Consider the following 22,398-nt stretch of genomic DNA (forward strand, 5'->3'; position numbering starts at 1 on the left):
TTAATATTAGATATATTTAAATGTGTTTGTATTTATCCCCAATGAGCAAGTCTGAGGTGACTCAGGCGACTGTGGTGAGGAAAAACTCCCTTGGATGGTAAAGGAAGAAACCTTGAGAAGAACCAGACTGAAAGGGGAACCTCATCCTCATTTGGGTGACACTGGAGGTGTGATTATAAATATACAGTCTGACAAATGTTGTATTGATGAGGATTCAATGGTATGAACCATTTTAAAAGGCTTCGAGTCATGAACCATTTCACAGTACAGTTGAGGGGAAAGCCTCAGGGATTCGTCTCAACATCACTACCAAATCTCACCAGAAGAGAAATCAAGTCATTCTGTGAAGTGGGGCCCTGTAGTAGATGGTGCTACTGCTATCCACCATTTTAAAATATAGGCCTAATTACTAAGTGGCTATATAATATAGTATTTACCCACTTGCACAGAGGACATAGCTACATCTGTATCTTTAGTGAATGAGCTGACAGCAAACACTGCACCTCTGCGTAACGTTTGGTTCCGGGTTTAACATTAAAGCAGTGATTAACTTTCGGATTTATGTTTTTTTCTCACTCAGGCTTTTGTGCAAGCCAGTTATTTAACAAGCCAGTCATTATCCCATATAGTCATTAACCCAGTCTGTGTGGATTTCTTGGTCCCACCAAATAGTCAATAAATACCTGAATAAAATAACCATAACCTTTGTAATAGAGCCAATCATGAGGTTTGAGTCTGGCTTGATCACATCCATCCATGTATTTAACTGTATTTTCACAGAAAATGACAAGAGTGCAGCAGGATGTATAGGTTAATAATAAGTAAGTGCACACATATAACCAATAAGGTTTGGTTTGTGCTCCTAATGTTCGGATAATTCCTTGGTTAAGGAATATATTTCCAAACATGATCAGTGGAAACACAGAAGGATAAATATCTGACTAGTCCATTATTACTAGGTATAGAAAGAAATTCTTGACACAATTGTATTAACAGAGGATTTCTACTTACAGGGAAAAAAATTAAATATATTTCATTACTTGTCAGAACAAATCCTGCAGAAAATATTTTTTCATCTGGTGGACAGATTCTATATAAATCACCCTGCTGCATGCTTCCTCGGGATCCTGGGAGAGTTGCCAAAAGAGACAAAGATGAACTATTTATTTGTCAAGTTCTCTCAAAGTTTATTCAGATGTATGAGCATATATACAGAACGTGCCAAGTTATTCAGTTGTACAAGTTTGTAGAGGGTTTTGATTGGCCAAGGACAGGAGTGATTTTATCTAATCTAATGGTCAGCACAAAGTTAGGGAAAGACAACTCCTTATCACGAGAGAAAGAAGAGAAGATCTGGGCACGATTGAGCAGAAACTGTGCACATCTGTAATTGAACAGAAACTGTGACTAACTAGTTCAAACTGGTTTTATATTATATACATACAGTAGAGTACAGTGAAATTCTTTTCTCCACATAACCCAGCTTTGGAGGTTGGGGTCAGAGCACGGGGCATCTATGATCCAATGCCCCTGGACCAGGGAGGGTTAAGGGCATTGCTCAATGATCCAGCATTGACAGCCTTGTAATGCTGGGGCTTGAACCCCTACCTTCCTATCAACAAAGCCTTATCCAATTAAGCCACCACATTTAAAATATTTTATTACATTTAATATTAATTACATATGTAAGATTCTTCATACAATAGAATATAGTTCAACTTGGCACTTTTTTGCACATTTAACACTAATTATTTGTATTATAGGTGTTTTTTTTTTTCCTGGTTTGACACCAGGAAATAGTCTTTACAATGCGGATTAGAGCTGACCCTGGGATATGACTCATGCCTCCCTGTAGTATCTGAATCACAGTTTGTCATCTTTGGTCTACTTGAGGATTTTATTTATCTGCAAGGTGTTACTTTCTCTGTCCTATCCTCACCAGCCAGCAGATACCAGATGAACAATAATTAATAATCTTGGCATCTCTCACCACAGAGAATTAGCATGCATAGAGGACACCATATGTCCGTATGTTATGTGTGATTGCTCCACAGAAGCTCAATTTGCACGACTGAGAGAAGTTTCATATTTGTGGTTGATCCTGCTGAGAAAGAGCCACACTTATTTGTCAGCTATGACATAATGATATGCTCACCGGACCCAAAATGGAACACAAATGACTGTGTCCCAAATGTTTTGGCAACAGGCCAGAACTCAACTACACAGGTAGCTGCAATGACCTTTTTAGTTGTTTGGTGAGTCACTAATTATAAAGGCAAAGAAACACATGCATTTTGGTCGACTATGAATACTTACACTGAAATGTTTGATCTTGAAGAATTTAGTAAACTTAATTAGCCTCTTTGTTGACTTTGTCTTTACATTACCCAGATTTGAATCCGATCGAACATCTGTAGGATGTTCGGGACAAACAATTCCGATCCATGGAGGCTGCTAACATCATGGTGTCAGAGGTCTTGGAAGGTTACAAAATATTAGGCAGGAAATTTTAATGTTACATCTGATCACTGAATACTAGTGTATTTCAGCAACGGCTGATAACCTTGGATTGTCTCATAGCACAGTCTATAGTATCTAAAAAACAAAACAAATCAAAAAAAAATCAACAACAACAACAATGACACTGACAGCAACAAAACCCAAGTAAGAAGTAGTTCTATGACGTGAAACATTGTCAGTAAGACTAAAAAAATTGGACAGACATGCCCAGTTTTGATAAGAAGGCTATAGTATAGTAAGTCAAACAGTTGTGAGCAGAACGCATCTCTGAATACACTTTTTTTTACAATTAGATTCCTAATAATTTGGCTGGTGGGTGTATTTCAAATGATAAACAGTTGACAATAATACATACAATAAGACATATTATAATATACAGTATATACACAACACAATGTATGAATACAAAGAAGAAAAAAGAGACCACGAGTAAGTAGTTACACTAACAGACATATTGCACTCAGGTAATATTGCATGTTTTTTTTTTTTTTTTAATTTCTGTTATTGCACATGTTGTTTAAAATACTTTGTTATTGTTATTATTGCAGTTAAATAGCAATCCAGTGTGTAATTATGGTGACTGGTTCACTGGGAGCAGCTTTGATTGTAAAGTCTAATCGCAGCAGGGAGAAAAGATCGTCTGTATCGCTCCTTCAGACACTTAGGATGTAACAGTCTGTTACTGAAGGAGCTGCTCAGACATGACACCATTTCATACAGGGGGATATATTCATATATATATTTGAATACCCTTGCTCAGTGTCAATAATTCACTTTGAGTAAGTTCACTTTGAGTAACTTGAGATGTAGGGAAACTTGGGAGTCTGATTTTATTACTGATTTTCCTATTTCCGTAGTGCAGAGATGGAGGGATGGCAGGGAAATAAAGAGGAATTACAAAAGCAAGAAAGAGAGGGGGGTTGCTCACTTGCACCGAGATATGCTGCCAGGTGGTACTCTGCCAGTTGGACCACTTTATCTAGCAATGCCGGACGGTGGCAAATGCCCAAAATTGAACAGGCACCCAAGCTCACTGAGAATCACTGAGCATAATGGTGCTGTTCAAGGCTGCAACTGCCCTGTTGCAGAATACCCAGCATCGGGTCCTGGTAGACCAGCAGGTTCATGTCTGGAACATATTGGGCTGTGAAGTGGGTTTTTCCTGAGCAGGTGGCTGCGCAATTGTGATTATAGCCAGCCCCACATTTCCGTGGCACATTTGAGTTCAGTGAGCGCTTCCATTTCATCCTGCAGTCCCATCATAGAGAGCATGATGTTGAGCCTGGCTGCAACATATGCTAACATGCTGGCGGCATTCTGACAAACAGAAATGGTTTAATAAGCCAGCTTTCAAAAATTATTTTTTAAAAATTATTTCAGTCTTCAAACTTCCTTTCCATTTTAAGAACTATGTTGCCTAAATCTTCTGTCAGCAGAGTCATTTGTTTACAGGCTACAGCACCACATAGAGAGACTAGCCCATACTCACAACTCACTGTTAATATGTCAACATTCAATAGATTGAGGACACTAAAATGCGATGTTCACTTAAAGTTGCTTTAATGAGGTCTAAACTAAAGACCAGGCAAGTATTTATTTTGATCAAATGCACCCATACTGTATATGGTCTGCTAGGACCAGGGTAAGGAAGCATGGGGTAGGAATGCATTTCCCCACCCAGTCAGGAGATAGGTTGGAGTGACAGGATCAGGGTTAGCAATGTGTGAGGAGTTGTACAACAGGGCGTTACATTGAGAATGCTCTCAGTTTCAATGTCTACAGTAGTTGTACTTAATTGTACTCAGTGCTGCAACTTCACAGCCATCCGTTCTAGTAGGGCTTTCTGTTTAAGATAAGCCACACAGCCATAAGCATGCTCTGAGGGATCAAAGAAGATGTGAGTGAGTATCTCTCAAACTTTTGTGAAGATCCAGCTTACCTCGGCAGAAATATCCCATGCAAATCCCTGAGTTACCGTTCCCATGGCAAGAATGGAGAAGTGCTTCAAGTAGTTGCAGGTCATCCTATACTTCCTACAGCTTTCCCCTTATACATGTAAAATGACTTTGGGTTGTAAGGGACAATATACCCTAAAGGTTCATGCTGACTGGCCAAGAATTAATGTTCCTTATTCTAGTTAGCAGTCTATTACTCAATGTTTGCAGGACAGAATGTCAGACAGGCAGTGCCAGTGAATTCCAAGAACTGATTCTTGAGACATCTTGTTGTCTGTGGCTTAGACATAGCTCACAGGTGTCTAAACGTACTGTAGGTCTGAGGTAAGATGGATATTGTTTGAAGGATCATTGCTTGTCCACTGTCTTATTTCAAAGTCTTGATGTGACTTGAAATCCCACGTTGACCAACAATTGTTGCTGCTTGTATATTAGGGCCCTGGCAGTGGTCCTGCATGTGAGACACTGTTAACTGTTAACAGTTATGTACATAGAATGATTTCTCACATAAGACTTTAACATCCTCCGCAGAATGGCTGTGATCCACTACATACAATGCCTATTGCATGTCCCTGCAAAAGTTGAATTCTAGTTGAATTCTATAAAAATGTACAAAATCCACATTTCCTATTAGAGCGTTGTTGGGTGGTTGGGTGGTGCAGTTTGGGTGGTCAACATGGAGAACTTTACTTGATGTACTCATGAAGCTTTTCTCTATATTGGTTCTTTGCTGTTTTAACTTTATTTCAATCATTTACCTCAGGCACTAATAAGGTGTTTTCTGTTGTATAATTTACAAGGTGCCTACAGATTACAAGTGGCAACTTTATGGTCCGGTCCATGCAACGCCAACATTTCAACAAACTGAAATTAAGTTGCTTCTTTCTAACATTCATGACTCCTTCTACTCAATAGACAATATGCAAGTCTTTTTTTGTCAGATGAAGTGGACACAGTTAACTTTTCTGTACTAAAGAGGATGGTGGTAGGTTTACTATTCTCTCCATTCTCATTCAAAATGTTAGGTGTATTGGCAATAAACTGGACAACCTTAGCACACTGATCATCATTCATCAATATCATTCCCTCTATGAGCTAGTAGTTAAACAATGGCACTCATAGGAGACGTGTTCAGACAGCAAATCTCTGTGCTGGGGTAATAATCTATACTATCTTAAGATAAGCTCATTAGATGGCAGTTGAGGTTTACAAATATCCACTTTTTATATCCAAGCACTGCTAATATACTGTACCTCCATTCATTTTTCTTTTCATTTGTGTTTTTCCTCATTCACAAACATTTGCTGTTGACAGTGTTTTCACTTCACTGCCACATTAAGTCTGTTACTTATACCAACAATGTTTACACCACACTGCTTTGCCTACATTGTGCTGTTAGACTGTATTTTTTATATTTATATTCTCAGTGTTGTATTTTAATTTTAAATAACCTTTAGTATACTTTCTAATTCTCCTTGCTGCTATAATATGTGAATATCCCTCTATAATCTATCTATCTATCTATCTATCTATCATGTGTATATTTATATTTTCATAGATTTAAAAACAAACAAACTATATTTTAGAACTCTTGAAGGTGTGTGAAAGACTGGATATAAATGATTAGTACTATATTTTCACTAAGAATATGGTGAATTTTACATATGTGACCTGTGGGTGACTTAAAATGGACTTTATTAGTGGGGTTACCAAGTTCGCTTAATGTATGTGTGTTGGCTTTGGCCTTTACTAGTATGTGGCTAGTTCACTGGTTACAATCACTAAAAAAAGCTTTTGGTATCACTGGTATTCATACTGGTATCAATTGGCAATTTCATAAGTAAAATAGTGACATGATATTCATTATGCCTCAAATGTTAGTAATAAGATTTCCAGAATATATTTAACTCATGATAGTTTGCATGCCATTATATGTTGAATAGGAATTAGTCATGGGGAATGTAGAGGCTATAAATAAAGCAAACGTAACAGCTTATTAACTGAAATTTATTAAATCCATTTACAATGATGGGTTGTTGCATATGCAGCACACGTGCACAAACACTGCTATCCGTAGACTCCTGTGTGATGGGAGTTCAGTTCTCCACTCGTTAGGCTGTTTACCCTTTGCACTGAGGGCAGTTAAGTCATATTTCTTTCCCATTAGAGTTGTATAATGCTTTAGCAAAAAATCAAGAAAGCAAACTGAGGTCTGAGATTGCGTCGAGCTCATTATCCTGTTCAAGGATGCGTTTTTACTTCCCGACCTCGTCCAGATATTTGCGGTTCAGTTCTGCCTGTTCCCTCTGATTCTCGTTACGCGCCATTTCGATCATATTGCGCAACAGATGAAAGGTGAGATCGATCGATATGGGCGGATCGTCATTCCTCTTAGTCAAACCCACAAGCTCCTCCAAACTGTTCAGGCTGGGAAAAGTTGGGGAGCGCGACGCGTTTCTTTGCGCGTACCATCGACTGTTTCCACCGCGGAAGAAGGGCATTTCCTCGCCCTTTCCACCCCTGAGCAAAACTTCATCCAGCTGGTTCTTGTAGTCATGGCGGTCAAACAGGCTTAAATCCCGTGGTCTACATATACTTGGGGGAATGTGAGTGGAAAATAAGACAGCCGCTATTAACAAGACAGAGGAGACAGGCTTCATGCTGGACAGCGCGCAAACACACCCTGGATTCAAGAGACACAAAAGCCAAAAGCTGATTCCACAGTATGCACTCTATAATTAATGAATGAAATAATTGATTAATGAATGAATTATGTACATGTATGAATTCTGACTACAGCATATAGAAAAAACGTATTATGATAAAGTATTAGGGAGTATTCCTAGTTGTTGGAATGATTAACTGTAAAATAGATTACGCAGTACGTTACATTACGCAGTAATATTTAATAAGTAAAATAAATTCATTAACGAGATCACAGGACAAACATTGACGTTATATTTAAAACAGTTTGCCAAAAGAGACTTACTCTGTTATCTTTCTGCTTCAAAAGCTTTTGCAAACAAGTTGGAATCTGGAAAAAAGTTGACGGATCTTTCCCAGTCGCAGTCGAAACGGAGCTGCTCCAGTACAATGGTTATATACATCCATGAAAGCTAAACTGACGTCAGAGCAAGTACATAAACTGCCTGTAAATTAGACAAGCTCTGGAGTGATAGCTGGCCAGCCAAATGGATCTTACGCACAGCAAGTAACCGGTACGGAAAGAAAACTTAGCAAACAAAACCATTTGCATGCTATATGTTCACACTTTAACAAAGTTTATATTAAACATCAGCCGTAAAGTTAGTGCAAATGATAAGAATCTCCTCCGTGTGTGTGTGTGTGTGTGTGTGTGTGAGAGAGAGAGAGAGAGAGAGTGAGAGAGGGGGAGCTGGCCATAGTCCTGAAATATACCGAGGCTCCACTGTTGATCGCGTCTTAGTATCTGATTTTCATTACGTCTTTTCATTACAATATTATTGTCAATATTTCACAGGCATAGGCTCACTTTATTAAACAGATCTTTTTCTTAAAATGTCCTACCCCCTGATGTGCATCGATCATCTTAAACAATTACCATACAATAACATACCCAATAATCTGTTATTTATCTTTATCCTGTCCTCTATATACTGATTTAGCCACATATTACTCTTAAGATACTAGAGATCCCAAGAATGTCTGCCCTAAGGGTTTGCTTGATGGACCCACTTCTGTTTGGTGTTTTGATTTGAAAATCACTCACTACTACTGAAAATGGCCTGCCATGGATAGCCCCATGGATAGCCCTAACCCAAGACTTCATCATTATACAGTTTAAAACAGTTTAATACAAGAAACATAAGCCTAAATTTCTAATGATGCCCATACTCAAGTGTGACACACTTAACACTGCTTGACTTTGCAGTATAGTTATATTAGAGTAATATTTTTTTAAAATTAAGCACAATTCATGTGACTCAAATTTCAATTATTCCTGTAATATTATTTCAAGCCCCTACTGAAACAAATTCTTCCAAATTTCAAATCATAACTCATACAACACATGAAATTTATTTAACAGCTGTTTTATTTTGCTTTAGTGTAGATGGTCGTTGTGCCACCTTACAGCTCCAGAGCCCTGTGTTTGATCCTGGCATTGGATTACTGTCGGTGTGGAGTTACCCATGTCCTCTGCATATGCGGAGTGCAGTAGACATACTGCCCTCAGGATAAAGCCGGTACTGAGACAGAACATGACCGAGCTGTTTTACTTTAGCTTGACTTAAGCATTTTAAAATGCTTAATAACTTAGTTCTTTGAACTTATAGCTGTTACAAAAAACAAGTGAACTCTTTAGAAGTTAGCTGTACTCAAAGCAATCAAATTTTCTTATCTTAAATGCTATAAATTATCTTAAAAGCTATAAATTAAAAGCCTTAATTGATTTTATTAAACTTAACTCATAAGGTTTAAGAATTAGCATAACTCTAACAATTGTAACAGTACACTTATGAATAAAGGCCATAGCTTGAATAAAATGTTGAATAAAATCTCAGACTAAGAATAATAACACAACACGCCATCTTGTGTAGTCTCCAATGCTGCAGGAAATCTGGAAGGTGGATACAATTCCACGATGTCTCGCCTAACCACATGACTTATACATATGTAATGATGCAATGCTGTAATGATACATTATTTCCAAACACAAAGGAACACCAACACTTAAATTAATGCTTTTAATTAATTACGTTTTAATAAATTGTAACTTAATACATGTGAAAAGCTAAGAAACCTCTCTGGGAAAGGTGAAATAAAATCTATTCACAGAGATGTTTATTTCAATATCAACTACCTGCTTGAGTAAAAATCTTTAATTCACAGTTCATAGAAGCTCATAACTGCCTCACTGGGTCCTACAGAGAGATGACTATTCATAAAATTCTGCTCTTAAACAAAAAAAAAAAGAAAAACATGGCATGGCAGGAAGTGTACAACATGTTCCAGTTTTCATAGAAAATGTTCCTCAAATTTGAAGGGAAATTGCGATGACAGGAGATTTTGTTGAAGTAAACTATCATTTAAAATGGTGGATGGTAGTAATAATGCTAACGTTAGCATCAGCAATGAAAACAACAACAGCAATAATAATAATAATAATAATAATATTCATAATAATAATAATAATAATGACATTCCGTTCCCCTAGTGTAACATGAAAATAGTGTATTTATATTGGTCTTTCTTGTCTTTTCCTTTTACAATTTTTATTCCTAAAATGAATTCCTGAAGTTAATTTGTTACCCCGATGAATTTCCACAAAATGCACCAGTAAGGCAACAATACGTCTCTCTACATTTTATTGGCTTTCCATGAGAGGTATGAATTCCACGCCACAGCAACAATCTGCACAACAGCCAATCTGTAAGTAATGACGTGCAAAATTTTATACTGAAATTGAAAGCATGTTGATTTTAAAATGCACACAGGTTCTAAAGCAAAAGCTACTTCAGAGAATTTCAAAATGGTCTGAAACTGATCTGAACATCAGGGGATCATTTTACCTGTGTTGAAGGGGGATGAAATAAAAATTGGCGATCTGAACAGCAGGCCACAACTGACAAAAAAAAAAAAAAAGACATAATAAAAAATGACTTCAGTCTCAATGGAGTTTAATTGAACGAATACTGCAGTACCTTAAGAGTACCTTAAGAAATACCCAAAATTGTAAAGAGTTCATAAAGATTCTAGAGAGACAGTAAATTTTCCTTATGTAGATTATACAACAAATCTAGACGAAGGTAGAATCCGTTTTTGAGTAACCTGACCTCAAATGCTTAAGCTGATCAATTCTGAGACACATGCAAACATTTCAGTGCAGGAAATCATGTAAAATATCTATGGCAGCGAATGTCAAAGTCTGGGCATGTTTTGCCAATTCTATACATTTTTACCAAAGGTGCCCAAAATTCTGGAGCTGATTGAAACAAAAATATATATTATACATAGACATTATGAATAGAACTTACTTACATAGTAATTGGTGATCAAGGTATCTGCATAGTCCTAATGAAAATACAAAACAAAGTGTAATCGGTGATCAAGGCATCTTCAATTAAGCAATAGTGTAACTGCAGATAATAAGCTTTCTTCCTTATTTATGTTTAAAAAAAAAAATCTAACCCGAGTTTTTCAGAGTGTTTAATGAAACTTGGACAACCAGTGTCTCTACAAGCTCCTAAAAAAAATGTCTGAACGTCCTTCAGAACCATTGCATTGAAATGGAAATATGGCAAAAGGTCAACCAAAGAAAGACTGGTTGTATAAAATAAGTAAATATTTATTTATTTTTGACAAGTGCAAAAAAGTGATAAAGAATCTTCAGGTGAGAGACAGCACTAGGTTTTATTTCACTCCTATAATGGCACGGAAAAGGGAAAAGCAACTCATCGTTTTTTGTCTTATTTTTTTTATTTATTTATTTATTTTTTTTTACAAAAAATATTTTCTAAAATATAAACATGTATATTTATATAATCTTAGCAACTGTGATATATTGAACTGGTATACAGACCAAATGGAAATGTAGCACACTAACCCTCTTGAGCTTAGCTACGTTCTCTTCCACAGTGAGCCCATTAAGAACTCCGTAGATTCCTAAGAATGTTCCGAGAAAACAAGGAGCAAAGCACGCCTGTAAACAAAGAGAGTCCGATCCGTAATCAGTAAGACAGTACAGACAAATCCATTATTACTTCGATATTATTACATTATAGCTGTTTACAACAATATAAGGGAGTTGAAATGAAATAATGAATATCATATCAGAACTTCAGATTTAATTTGAGGGTATTACATCACTTTTAAATGTGGGCACTGCAACTTTATGGACTACTGACCTTCACAATTAATATCTGCTTTTTAAATGACCAATTCCAGATTTTCCTGGTGTTTTTGATCTTTTTATGCTGTGAAAACTGATTCGTGCTTATATACTGTATATAAAGACAATTATAGGTCGTATATTCTTCTTCTTCTAATTTCAGCTTTTCCCATTGGGGCCATCATCTATTTCCACCTAACTCTATCCTCGGCATCCTCTACTCTCGCACCAATTACCTTCATGTCCTCATTTAACACATCCATATATCTCCTCTTTGTCCTTCCTCTTGACCTCTTACCTGGCAGCTATATCTCTAACATCCTTCTACCAATATAACCATTTCCCTCCTCTGTACATGTCCAAACCATCTCAATCTAAATTACAGGTCACTTGCAATAACAAAAAGAAACCATCAACATAAACATACAGTGGATATAAAAAAAGTCGACACACCCCTGTACAAATGGTATGTTTTTGTGATTTAAAAAAAGTTAAACAAAAGATAAATCACGCCAGGGCCTTTTTTCAACTTTTATGTAAAACGGCAAACGATAAATTACAGTTTAAAACAAAAAGAATCATTTTTAGAGGGGGAAAATTCATAAATGTACAGTAACCTGGTTGCATAAGTGTACACACCTTATAATTAGAAATGTGGCAGTGTTCAGAATTAACCGGTCTTAAACACATATTAAATACTAATTAGTATATACCTTCTATCAATTAAAGTGACTAATTAAACAAAAATATATATTAGATTTTCTTTTTATATATTCGATCTCACTGCTGAAAAATATCAATGAGGAGATGGTTACAAAAATCATATAAGATATTGTATATTTCATGGAACACTGTAAAGACAATAATCAATATGTGTAGAAAATGTGACAACAATCTCCCTACTTCTTCATATGTCTTGACTACAGTGGAGGATGGTTAAGCCTGGCTACAGTTTACCAAAAAACAAAACAAATCTACGCGTGTTATGGTCTGATGAAGCTGAAGTTTAATGTTTAACCCATAAAAACTCAGCACGTCATTAAAAGCACACCATCACCACATTGATGCATGGAGGTGGCAGCCTCATGCTTAAAGGCTGCTTTTCTTGTGCTGGAACTCTGGCTTTAATCAGGGTGGAGGGAATAATAAATAGCTCCAGATAGCATTCAATTTAACATGTTAGATGAAGAGGAATTTGACCTTATTGTTGTATATTTTCTCTTTTTTCCCCCCAATAATGACTCATATTGTTTTTCACTTTAATATATTGCTTGCAATTTCACAATAAATCTGGAAAAGGTTCTGACAGGATTTAATCTTGGTTTATTTATTTATTTTAACTCATCACAAAAACATGCCATTTTAACCGGGGTGTGTAGACTTTTAATATCCACTGTATAAAGTAGTATGTACTGTATGTAGATGCAGTTGGCTTGATGCTGTCAATAAAATTGGGCTTTAAAAACCTTAAATGTGCACAGACTTTATTTGCATCCTGTTTGGTGTGAACATGCATTAAGACATCATGGAGCTGGACGCTACTCTACCTGGTCAAGTAGCATTTTCCTCAGTGCTGTGCTTTTGGTCGTCCCAATGACAAATCTGTCTAGTACTCTGTACCATCCACCAATTACTGGTCCCTGTAGTAGACAAAAAATGGTTTTATGGTTCATAAGATACATTAATAAGTCATTAAAAGTGTTACAGATATTACTGATTTTTTTTTCATGCAATATTTTGTACAGAACATAAAGCACAGAGAGATGAAATGAATAGCATTGATTGTCTCGTTACAACGGCACCTGTCAAGGGCTCTGTTTCTGAATAACGTACCAAGACCACAATTTACAACTAGATTTGTAAAGTTTGTCGTGACAAACTTTGATGTTGGCTTTGCCAAATCAAGTATTCGCAAAGGCCGGTGTTTTTTGGAGGTGAGTGGACATAAGGATCAGTGTTCCGTTTGGATCCAAGAGGACAGAAAGCTAGGGTGCCAAAACATTTGGAGGCAAGTGGAGACGAGCATGTGACATCATCCGAATACTCTTGAGGAAGTTCCCCTCATTGTTCTGAGTGTTTTGACATATGACATGTTCACTTTTCATGTTCATGTAAAAAGTTTTTTGATTTTGCATATTTTGGGGGCGGGGCTGCGGGACAACCGAAAGGCCAGTAGGTACACCAATTTTGTTCAGAGTATCACCCTAAAGGAGCTGGCAGAGTTTGGTGTAGATAGTTCGAAAGCTTGCCGAGTTATAAACCTCCAAAGTTTATAATGGGAGTCTATAGGAAAAAAGGCCAATTTGAGACCCGGTACCGGAAGTACCGGAACTCGGATCGCTTAGAAAAGTAATAGCAACAAATTTCACACCAGGGTCTAAAACATATCCGAATTTGGTGCATGTGGCTCAAAAGCCCTAGGAGAAGTTACTCTTGATAAATTTTTGTCTAAGCTTAAATAGTAAAACAGAATGTTGGCTTCTACAAAGCCAACACAATAAGCTGAAGAAAAGCAGTTGCTCACTATGCATTGAGGGGTACAAAAATGTACAGAGGGAAGTTCATAATTTTGTTGAACGTGTTGCCAATTTTATTGATTGTTAACAAAGCAGAAACGAGTTAATGTCCAGTACCTTAGGCTGTGGTTATTTCTTATGGACCTCTGAAGACACTTTAAGCCTGAGGTAATGTACTGGCTGATTCAGCAACTAAGGCTGCGTGCAGGTTCTCTTCTGTCATGCTCGGAGTCTTCAAAATCGCAAAGATTCCAGAAAGGGTAACTCCATTAGAGTTGCTCTTGCATTAGAATATGGACAAAAGTGGATATAGGTGTCAAGTCACTTTTAGATTCTGCTGGTACATGGAAGAAAGGGTGAACATACAGTATGTAGCTCCTGAGGCAATCCTGCCATGCTTAGGTCAACAAATCCACAGTTACCTCTGTGCATCATGCCGGGAACCAACTCCTGCAGCTCGCACCACAGCGCCTGTAGGGTTGTTCATACATCTTCAGGTTTCTTGAATAAACATTCTACCAGGTCAAGAGAAACTGAATTTCCTAGAGCTGGTTTATTAGTTTTGACACAGTCCTATTCAACTAAGACAGGGACAGCCATTCACACTGCAAAGTCCAGGTATTCAGGAAAGTCAAGAGAATTTTCAGCGGAAGCTTTACTCTCTATGTCTGCCTCAGGGTGTTGCACATCAAAATCGAACTGTGAAATCGAGATTGTGAAGCTACACCAGAGTTGATGCGTTTCCAGCTGTTTTGTGCTGCATTTGTCCACACCCACAATAGACGAAGTTGGTCTCAGCTCCTTCTAAAAGTATAACGGGTCAGCTGACCGCCTTACTGCCGATATTAAACCGAAGACCTGCAGATGTACATCCAACCTAACCTGAAACATGGGACAGATTATTGTACCAGGACAGTGGGTAATGATCAAGAATCACACCACTGGTGCATGAACTGATTCGCCTGAGGTGTGTCAGGGATATAAGACTTGGATATATGCATCAAACTGTAAAGTAATGCTGCCATCTCAATAGAGACAATTGGGTGGCTCAATGACAAGGGTTTGAGAGGATCCGGTGTTGTTTAGGCTACAGGGTTAAACTCGAAGTGAAGATTTCCTTTCCCCAATATGCAATTAGTGTTTCCTATTCCTCTCAGTGGAAAAAACCAGGCAGAGAAATTATAGAAATTTGCTGCAGCTGCAATTTATATAAATATAATTTCGGTCAATTTTAGTGTCTGTTCCAAAAGACAAATAAAAAAAAACTGAAATGTTTCAGTGTTTCTCACAAAATCCTGCTGTCTATTGTGTGGGTGTGAGTTTTGCAGAAGGAACCAGATTTATTGGGTTTCTCCTACTCCCAGTTGGCCCAACCCTGTGCCTCCATGCTGGTCGCTGCCTATGTGCACCATGCTGAAGCAAGACCCATCTATTCTTGCCATCATTACAAAACAATAGACCGATTCTAAACACCACTCCTCTAAAAAGTTTACATTCAGCCATTAACACTGATTACAAATTAGTCACACTCACAGGTTTTGCATGATCACTGGGCCTAGTTATTATTTGATTAGAAATATCATGAAGACTAACTCTTCTACAGTGTGGGGAAACACAGCCCATGCTATAACTCTCATTAACCTCCCAAAGCATTATAGACATATCAGTTAAATTAAGGTCAATTTTTTTTTCTCTAAAAGGTACTTCAGCAAGACATACAGTAAGCTATTTTGGTCACTATTTAGGCATCGTGTTTACAGGTACTGATCATATCACTAAAGGGTGGGAAATTCTTAGAATATATATAATGGGGGGATTGAGATTTGGGACACTTCCACTCAGATATATTGAGGTGTCACCTTCCAGCCAGTTCTGTCCAGCTCTAACCCCATAAACACTTTCCTGATGGTGTTTAACATTCTGTTCCCAAGCTATGATGAACCTAGTGTGTGTCTTTGCCAGCATGGCACAGGCAGGGCACGCTATCTCAGGTTGTGGCACGTGTGCCTTGATGCATACGTTACGTTACGCACAATGTTACACAAGCCGCTGCCATTCGGCGTTCCCCAGGTCTCCCTTCCCACAGTGTTCCTGATGTCATCACGCTATCAATGTTTTCATGGTGGGTAGAAAATCATTCTACTGAGTCATGCTCTGTAGGTGAAATTTCCAAGGCAGTATCTAGTCTTCTTTGCTAACGTCAAGGTTAGCAAAAAAATTTTCAGTGTGTTTCCAAACTCTCTCAAACCCAGACAAAGTTTAAAGCTCACTCAGTAGCTGACTGCATTTCAGAACCTGGTCCTTGGAAAAACTGCTTATCGGTTATTATTTCATTTTCTCAGTTCCCAGCCCATTCAGGCACTTACCGATTGTGCGTCAGAACTGTTTATAGTTATTTATGTGAGCACCCGATACTTGTGTGTAATTTCAGATGTTTTAGATCACAACTTAACCAAAAAGTGATAAATGAGGCCCAGTGTGTTTGATTGTTATTTACGCCCACACATCCGTGGATGGATATAATAACATAAAAATGGACTTACGACAAAAAAGAAGCCAATGCTCATCATCTTTGTGGTGCGTATAATGTTATGCTTGTTCCAGCCACGTCTCTCAATTAGCTGCTGGGAGATGATATCCCCTACTCCCATCAGAGAGCCTGTTGGATGACAGTATGTGGAAGAGAAAAGCTGTAAGAAGAAGAAAAAAGACGTGAACAGATAAAAAAAACCTTTCAGTAGTTCCTTCTGCAGTGTTTCTGTCTCGGGTTACTATCTGCATTTTTCTTAATGTCTCCTTTTTTTTTTTTTAAATGTGGGTTTCCTCAGCATAGGTTGAACGAAATTTGTTGATATTTCTTAGCATTTATATTCACAAATGCTTATCCAGGTGATTCTTCTGGTGGATACAATGAGTGTAATGGTTAGAATGAACAGAACCATGGCACAGGATGTTAGTGCTAATGTACAATCACAGTCTGACGGTTCTGCTCCAAAATAAATCAGAGTGTCATAAAGAAACCCTGAGAGGAACCGGGCTCAGAAGGAAACCTCGTGCACAGTTGGGTGACAGTGGATAGTAAATAATGTAAATGAATATAATATCCTTTCTACAGCAGTTTGTAGTCGAGTGGAAATACTGTATTTGATGCTAGTGTAAGTTATAATTATTTAAACTGCTTGAAATTCTGTCCCAATGGGAAATAATGAACATAACATATAATAAAGGATATAATGAAGCAAGAAACAGGACAAAACCAGAGAGTGCAGTGAGAGATGAGAACAAAAATAAGTTCCTGGCTCTCTGACACTGGAAAACCCTGCAACGTACTACATCCCAACAAAAACAGGAGGCAAGTTCATCCGACATACATGAAAAGTGATTGTAATGTCTGCAGACATACATACATACGGGTTATAAGACATGTATAAGATTCAGCAGTCACAGCTGCCATGGAAGAACAGCAGTTTTCTTTATTTAATTTACAATCTACTTTGTTTAATACACACTTCAGCCTATAAGTAAAAAAATATTTTCAACAGACAGTATAAATGCTTTTAGTAGCCTTTGCTTGTTTCTCTACAAAATGAGATGACTTGAAAATGTCAAAAATGAGTCAATTTTCTCTGTACTGAAAGGACAGGATCTGAATCTGTCCATTCCCAGTCTTTATGATATTTAGTTGGTTGTGTAAAAAACACAACTCCAATATTAAGCGGGGACTGGACACAGATCCGTCCTGAAATTTATAGGATTGTCTCTGACCAAATATCAGGGTTTACAAAGGTCAGTGTGTCTTAATAGCAGATCCTTGCGAGAAAATGTAGTACCTTTTACGCAATGTAACCTTTCAAAATATGCCAGAGAACAACTAATAATACAGAAAAGCATTGAGGAAAGAGACTGGACCCCTGGTCATGCATTTACTGGCTTATCTTATTAAAGCAGGTCTACTTCACACACCGTACAGTGCAAAGCAGAAACAGGAAGAGAAAGAGCAACAGCTTGAGGAAGACAAATGTCTGTCATACTCTTGTTTTAACAAATATAAAAGGGTCACTCAAGTGAACGGTTGGTAGCAACCTGCAGGGCTCTTGCTTGAACATTTTCACAGCATTGGATATCGAATAGCAATAGTTAAAAATGACTGAACCTGTATTACAATTCTCCCGAATTAACAGAAGTTCTACTACAAATTATAAGACAAGTACATATAAGACGCCACTACAGGAAATCCCTGAAAACCCTGAATAACCTACGACAAAATACACATTGTTGTATTGGTCCGTTAAATACAGTCTATTGAAAACACGTCGTCATTAACTATGAAAGGAACCAGTTCATTTCAAATCATATAGAATAATGCATTCTTATCTAAAACGATGGGACTCGTCTGAATGAAGATTGATAAATTCTGCTTAATAATAAGTTTATTAATAATAAATGTATTAAGAATAAATTCATAAGAAAATTCTCTTCTCTCTGTCCTTGAAGAAATGCTTCTGGTGGCTAGGAGCCATGTCTGACGCATTCTGCATTCCAGGTGAAATTATCCGTGGTCAATTTGGCACACCTCACCTCAGCATGGTAACTGATCCACGGGAAACACTGCACAAAACCACTTAGTTGATGACACTGACACAACACCAGGACACTGAAAACACCTTGTACTCTTGTACTCAATGGTGGAATCCATGGTGCTGGATATAGGACAGAGTAAGACACTGGGCTGGAGTTGTGATTTATTTTATGTTGTTTTTTTTTTTTGCCCTGATGGATAATTTTGGGATTCTTACCAGCTGTTATTATTTGGACAGTCCATGGCTTTTTGGCCATTAGCCCCTGGTAAGATCTCCAGAGACGTGTTATACTCATCTTCCTCTGTAAAGCAGAGAGGCCGAAGATCCGCAAATCACTGCAGAGAGAAAACGGGAATCAGTTAAATTCACAACTGCATGCGTTTGTTTGTTTATTTATTTATTTATTTAAAGCATACAATACATATACAGTGTGTGAAATCTCTGGATATTATGCAAGAAATTTAAAATTAAACTGTAGTTTACTGCATGTAACAGTGTGCATCAAACAGTACATTACGTATTATTGTCTTTTAGAATGTGAAACTACTGGCCTATGTTAGAAAGTCTAAATATTATATTGTGAAATTTAGGTATCATGATATACAATGATAAGCCATAAGATTAAAACCAACTGCCTAATATTGTCTTGAATCTCCTTTTGCTGGCAATATAGCTCTGAGCTCTCAAGGCATGGACTCCACAGGACAAGGTTAGATGACTGTGATTTGTAGGCCAAGGCAACACCTATAGCTCTTTATGTTCCTTAAACCTTTCCTGACTAATTTTTGTAGTGAGGAAAGGAGCATTATCCTGATGAAAGAGGCTGTGTCAGTCAATGTGACGTCTATATGAATTCCAGGACCCAAGGTTTCCCAACAGAATATTGCCCAGAGCATCACACAACCTCCAAAACTTTGCCTTCTTCAGATACTGAATCTTCATCCCAACTCGTCCACGCATGCAGGTACGCGATGCACACACACCTCGGCATCATTCCTCAAACCAGACCACGTTCTTTCAATGCTCCACTGTTCAGCCTGCAGACTGCAATGTACTGACATATCATAGTCAGCTTTAACATTTTCATCAATTTGTGCTCTTCTGTGGGATTAAAGATAGCTAGACTTACTATATATGTGTGTATATACTTTGTGTATGTATGTGTATATATATTTATACACACATACACATACACACACACTACATATATCTATATGTGTGTATGTGTATATACTGTATGTGTGTATGAATATAGGGGTGCACGGTGGCTTAGTGGTTAGCACGTTCGCCTCACACCTCCAGGGTCGGGGTTCGATTCCCGCCTCCGCCTTGTGTGTGTGGAGTTTGCATGTTCTCCCTGTACCTCGGGGGTTTCCTCCGGGTACTCCAGTTTCCTCCCCCGGTCCAAAGACATGCATGGTAGATTGATTGGCATCTCTGGAAAATTGTCCGTAGTGTGTGATTGCGTGAGTGAATGAGAGTGTGTGTGTGTGTGCCCTGCGATGGGTTGGCACTCCGTCCAGGGTGTATCCTGCCTTGATGCCCGATGACGCCTGAGATAGGCACAGGCTCCCCGTGACCCAAGGTAGTTCGGATAAGCGGTAGAAAATGAGTGTGTGTATATATACTCACTCATTTTCTACCGCTTATCCGAACTACGGATGTGCCTATCTCAGGCGTCATCGGGCATCAATTTATATGTGTGTGTGTGTGTGTGTGTGTGTGTGTGTGTGTGTGTGTGTGTGTGCATATATATATATATGTAGGATAGGATATATATATATCCTAAGATATATAGTATTCTAACCATCATTATATAATACTGTCAAATAAATAACAAGTCCTACCTTGGTATAATCTAGGCTGTCCTGTGGTTAGTAATGTTAGTCTAAGTAACTTAGACAAACACTCAGTTACTTATTTACTCCAGTTTACTTTACCCATAGAGTTAAGACTAGACACTATAGGGTATATACTGCTAAACTCCAATACAACGTACACGTGACAACAGATCACAAACCCGGAAGTGTGCTCAATCCTCTCCGACCGCCCACTTCCGTTCATTTTTATTTTCTTCTTAGACTCTCAGAACACTCTTAAAGAGTCAGAAAGCAAAATAATATACGGAGAATGAGTCAATAAGAATGATATCAAGTTAAAGAAACAACCCAGAAAAAGAAAGACTATGTATTTATTGTCCTTTTTGGAAAGAACTACAGTTCCCATAGTGCATTGCGAAAAAAAGCTACGGATTCTCTGGCGCTTGAGATTTGAATCATGACTGAGCTAACATTTAGATGCTAACTGACGTTACCTCAACATGACTCAGCAAACACTATTAAATAAACAGCGACATTTATACATAACAGAAATTATCCATTATATTCACCTGAATAAGTTACTCCATAAATTACTTATTAATTTATAAGTACAGTTTTATTGTGATTTTATTACAAATATTATGTGAAATTTCATATTGCTATAAAACAGACAGATTTAGAAACCAATCAATAATATTATCCAGGCTTTTCAGGACAAGCTTGTCCTTAAGGCTGTTTTATTTACTTACTTGTTTGTTTGCTAACTTTTTTTTTTTAATTTCATATTTAATGAAAACAGACTTAAAATAAAATCCTAGATATTTTAAGTGCTAAACAGATTACACAATGTTGCGTTAGGTTATTTCTATGTTCGCAATATCATCGGCTAGATTTATCATTCCAGTTAAAAACCTCTAGGACAAGATGCATGAACTCAGCAAAGCTGTTAAGATATAAGGAAGCAAGCTAAACACCACCTGAGTTTGGTTTTGAGTTCGATTAATGCTAATATCAGGATCTAAAGCCTGCTTTTACTTTCACCCTGTTCTTTACAATTTGAACATTTCGTATTCAATTCAAATTAAAATTCAAATTTAATTGTATAGCGGCTTTAACTCAAAGCAGCTTTACATAAGCATAAGAAATAATGCAAAAGTACAAAAATTCTAATATTTTACAAAAATGAATATTATACAAAGGTTCAGTATTAATATTAGGCTTATATTTATATGTGTATGTATTTTTATTCCCAATGAACAAGCCTGAGGTGACTGTGGTGAGGAAAAACTCCCTTAGATGGAAGAGGAAGAAACCTTGAGGAACCAAACTCAAAAGTGAACCTCATCCTCATTTGGGTGACATGGGAGGGTGTGATTATAAATTGCTATAAACCTGGAGCTAATTACTAATTGTAAGTATAACGGTGCTCAAATTATAATTCTATCTAATGAGCAGTTATCAATTTCAATCCAGTTCACCCCGTAAGATTTATTTCATGGAAGCTTAGTTGATGGAAGCTTTGATGCCAAGTGCACTGATGATGGTCTGCGTTGAAATGGCATATACATGATGTATGAATTATGGAAATGTAATTAATAGATAATACATTCATTTAGAAGTAATATCACAGTTTACTTCTTAATACTATAATAAACTATTGTACTGTAATATACAATATTTAGTTTTTATGCAGACCTATCTCCATTTGTGACTCTACTGTATATGCACAAAATGTATAAAGAACATTAGATGCTTAATACTGTATAACTTTTCTTTTACTTATTTCTAACAAGGTCAGAAGTGCCAGCAGATAGAAGTAAGCTTTCTAATTCCTAATGTGTGTATGAACTTTCACTAATATCATGAACAGTAGTGAAATATCTTATTGTGATCATTTACTCCTATCTCCCATTTAAAGCTAAAAAAAACTGTTAGGTTGTTTTTTGGACCCATTCCTTGAGTTACATACTGTATATTGAGTGTTTTAATTGTTGTATTTGTTTTACTATTGGGTTAATTTGCTTTCATTCTCCTGCCAAAGTTGGAAAATTTATATTTCTTGCTGACTAGCCAACCAGCAGGCCTGTGCACATGCTATCTGACTGAATGGACCTGGACTACATGCTGCTTGTGTGTTTA

The 22,398-nt window shown here is 37.3% G+C and overlaps 2 protein-coding genes across 3 annotated transcripts; both read right to left on the bottom strand.

Moving 5' to 3' along the window:
- Positions 1 to 6,618: 6,618 nt before the first annotated feature.
- Positions 6,619 to 7,135, bottom strand: uts1 (urotensin 1). The gene has a single exon (XM_060883918.1). The coding sequence runs from the start codon at positions 7,133 to 7,135 to the stop codon at positions 6,731 to 6,733; it is 405 nt and encodes a 134-aa protein (XP_060739901.1). The 3' UTR covers positions 6,619 to 6,730.
- Positions 7,136 to 9,194: 2,059 nt separating this feature from the next.
- On the bottom strand, positions 9,195 to 20,464 carry mpv17 (mitochondrial inner membrane protein MPV17). Of its 2 annotated transcripts, none has more exons than XM_060884021.1 (8): positions 20,287 to 20,464; positions 18,656 to 18,774; positions 16,403 to 16,518; positions 12,891 to 12,983; positions 11,059 to 11,154; positions 10,494 to 10,526; positions 10,025 to 10,077; positions 9,195 to 9,882 (listed from the first exon to the last, which is right to left on the bottom strand). In XM_060884021.1, exons 2-8 carry the CDS (start codon positions 18,732 to 18,734, stop codon positions 9,813 to 9,815), a joined length of 540 nt encoding a protein of 179 aa, XP_060740004.1. In that variant the 5' UTR covers positions 18,735 to 18,774; positions 20,287 to 20,464; the 3' UTR covers positions 9,195 to 9,812. The 2 variants fall into 2 exon arrangements, with proteins under 2 accessions (XP_060740004.1, XP_060740005.1); XM_060884022.1 differs by having other exon boundaries at positions 16,403 to 16,549.
- Positions 20,465 to 22,398: the final 1,934 nt, after the last annotated feature.

Source organism: Tachysurus vachellii, chromosome 12 (assembly GCF_030014155.1).
Source record: "Tachysurus vachellii isolate PV-2020 chromosome 12, HZAU_Pvac_v1, whole genome shotgun sequence".
Taxonomy (NCBI): Eukaryota; Metazoa; Chordata; class Actinopteri; order Siluriformes; family Bagridae; genus Tachysurus; species Tachysurus vachellii.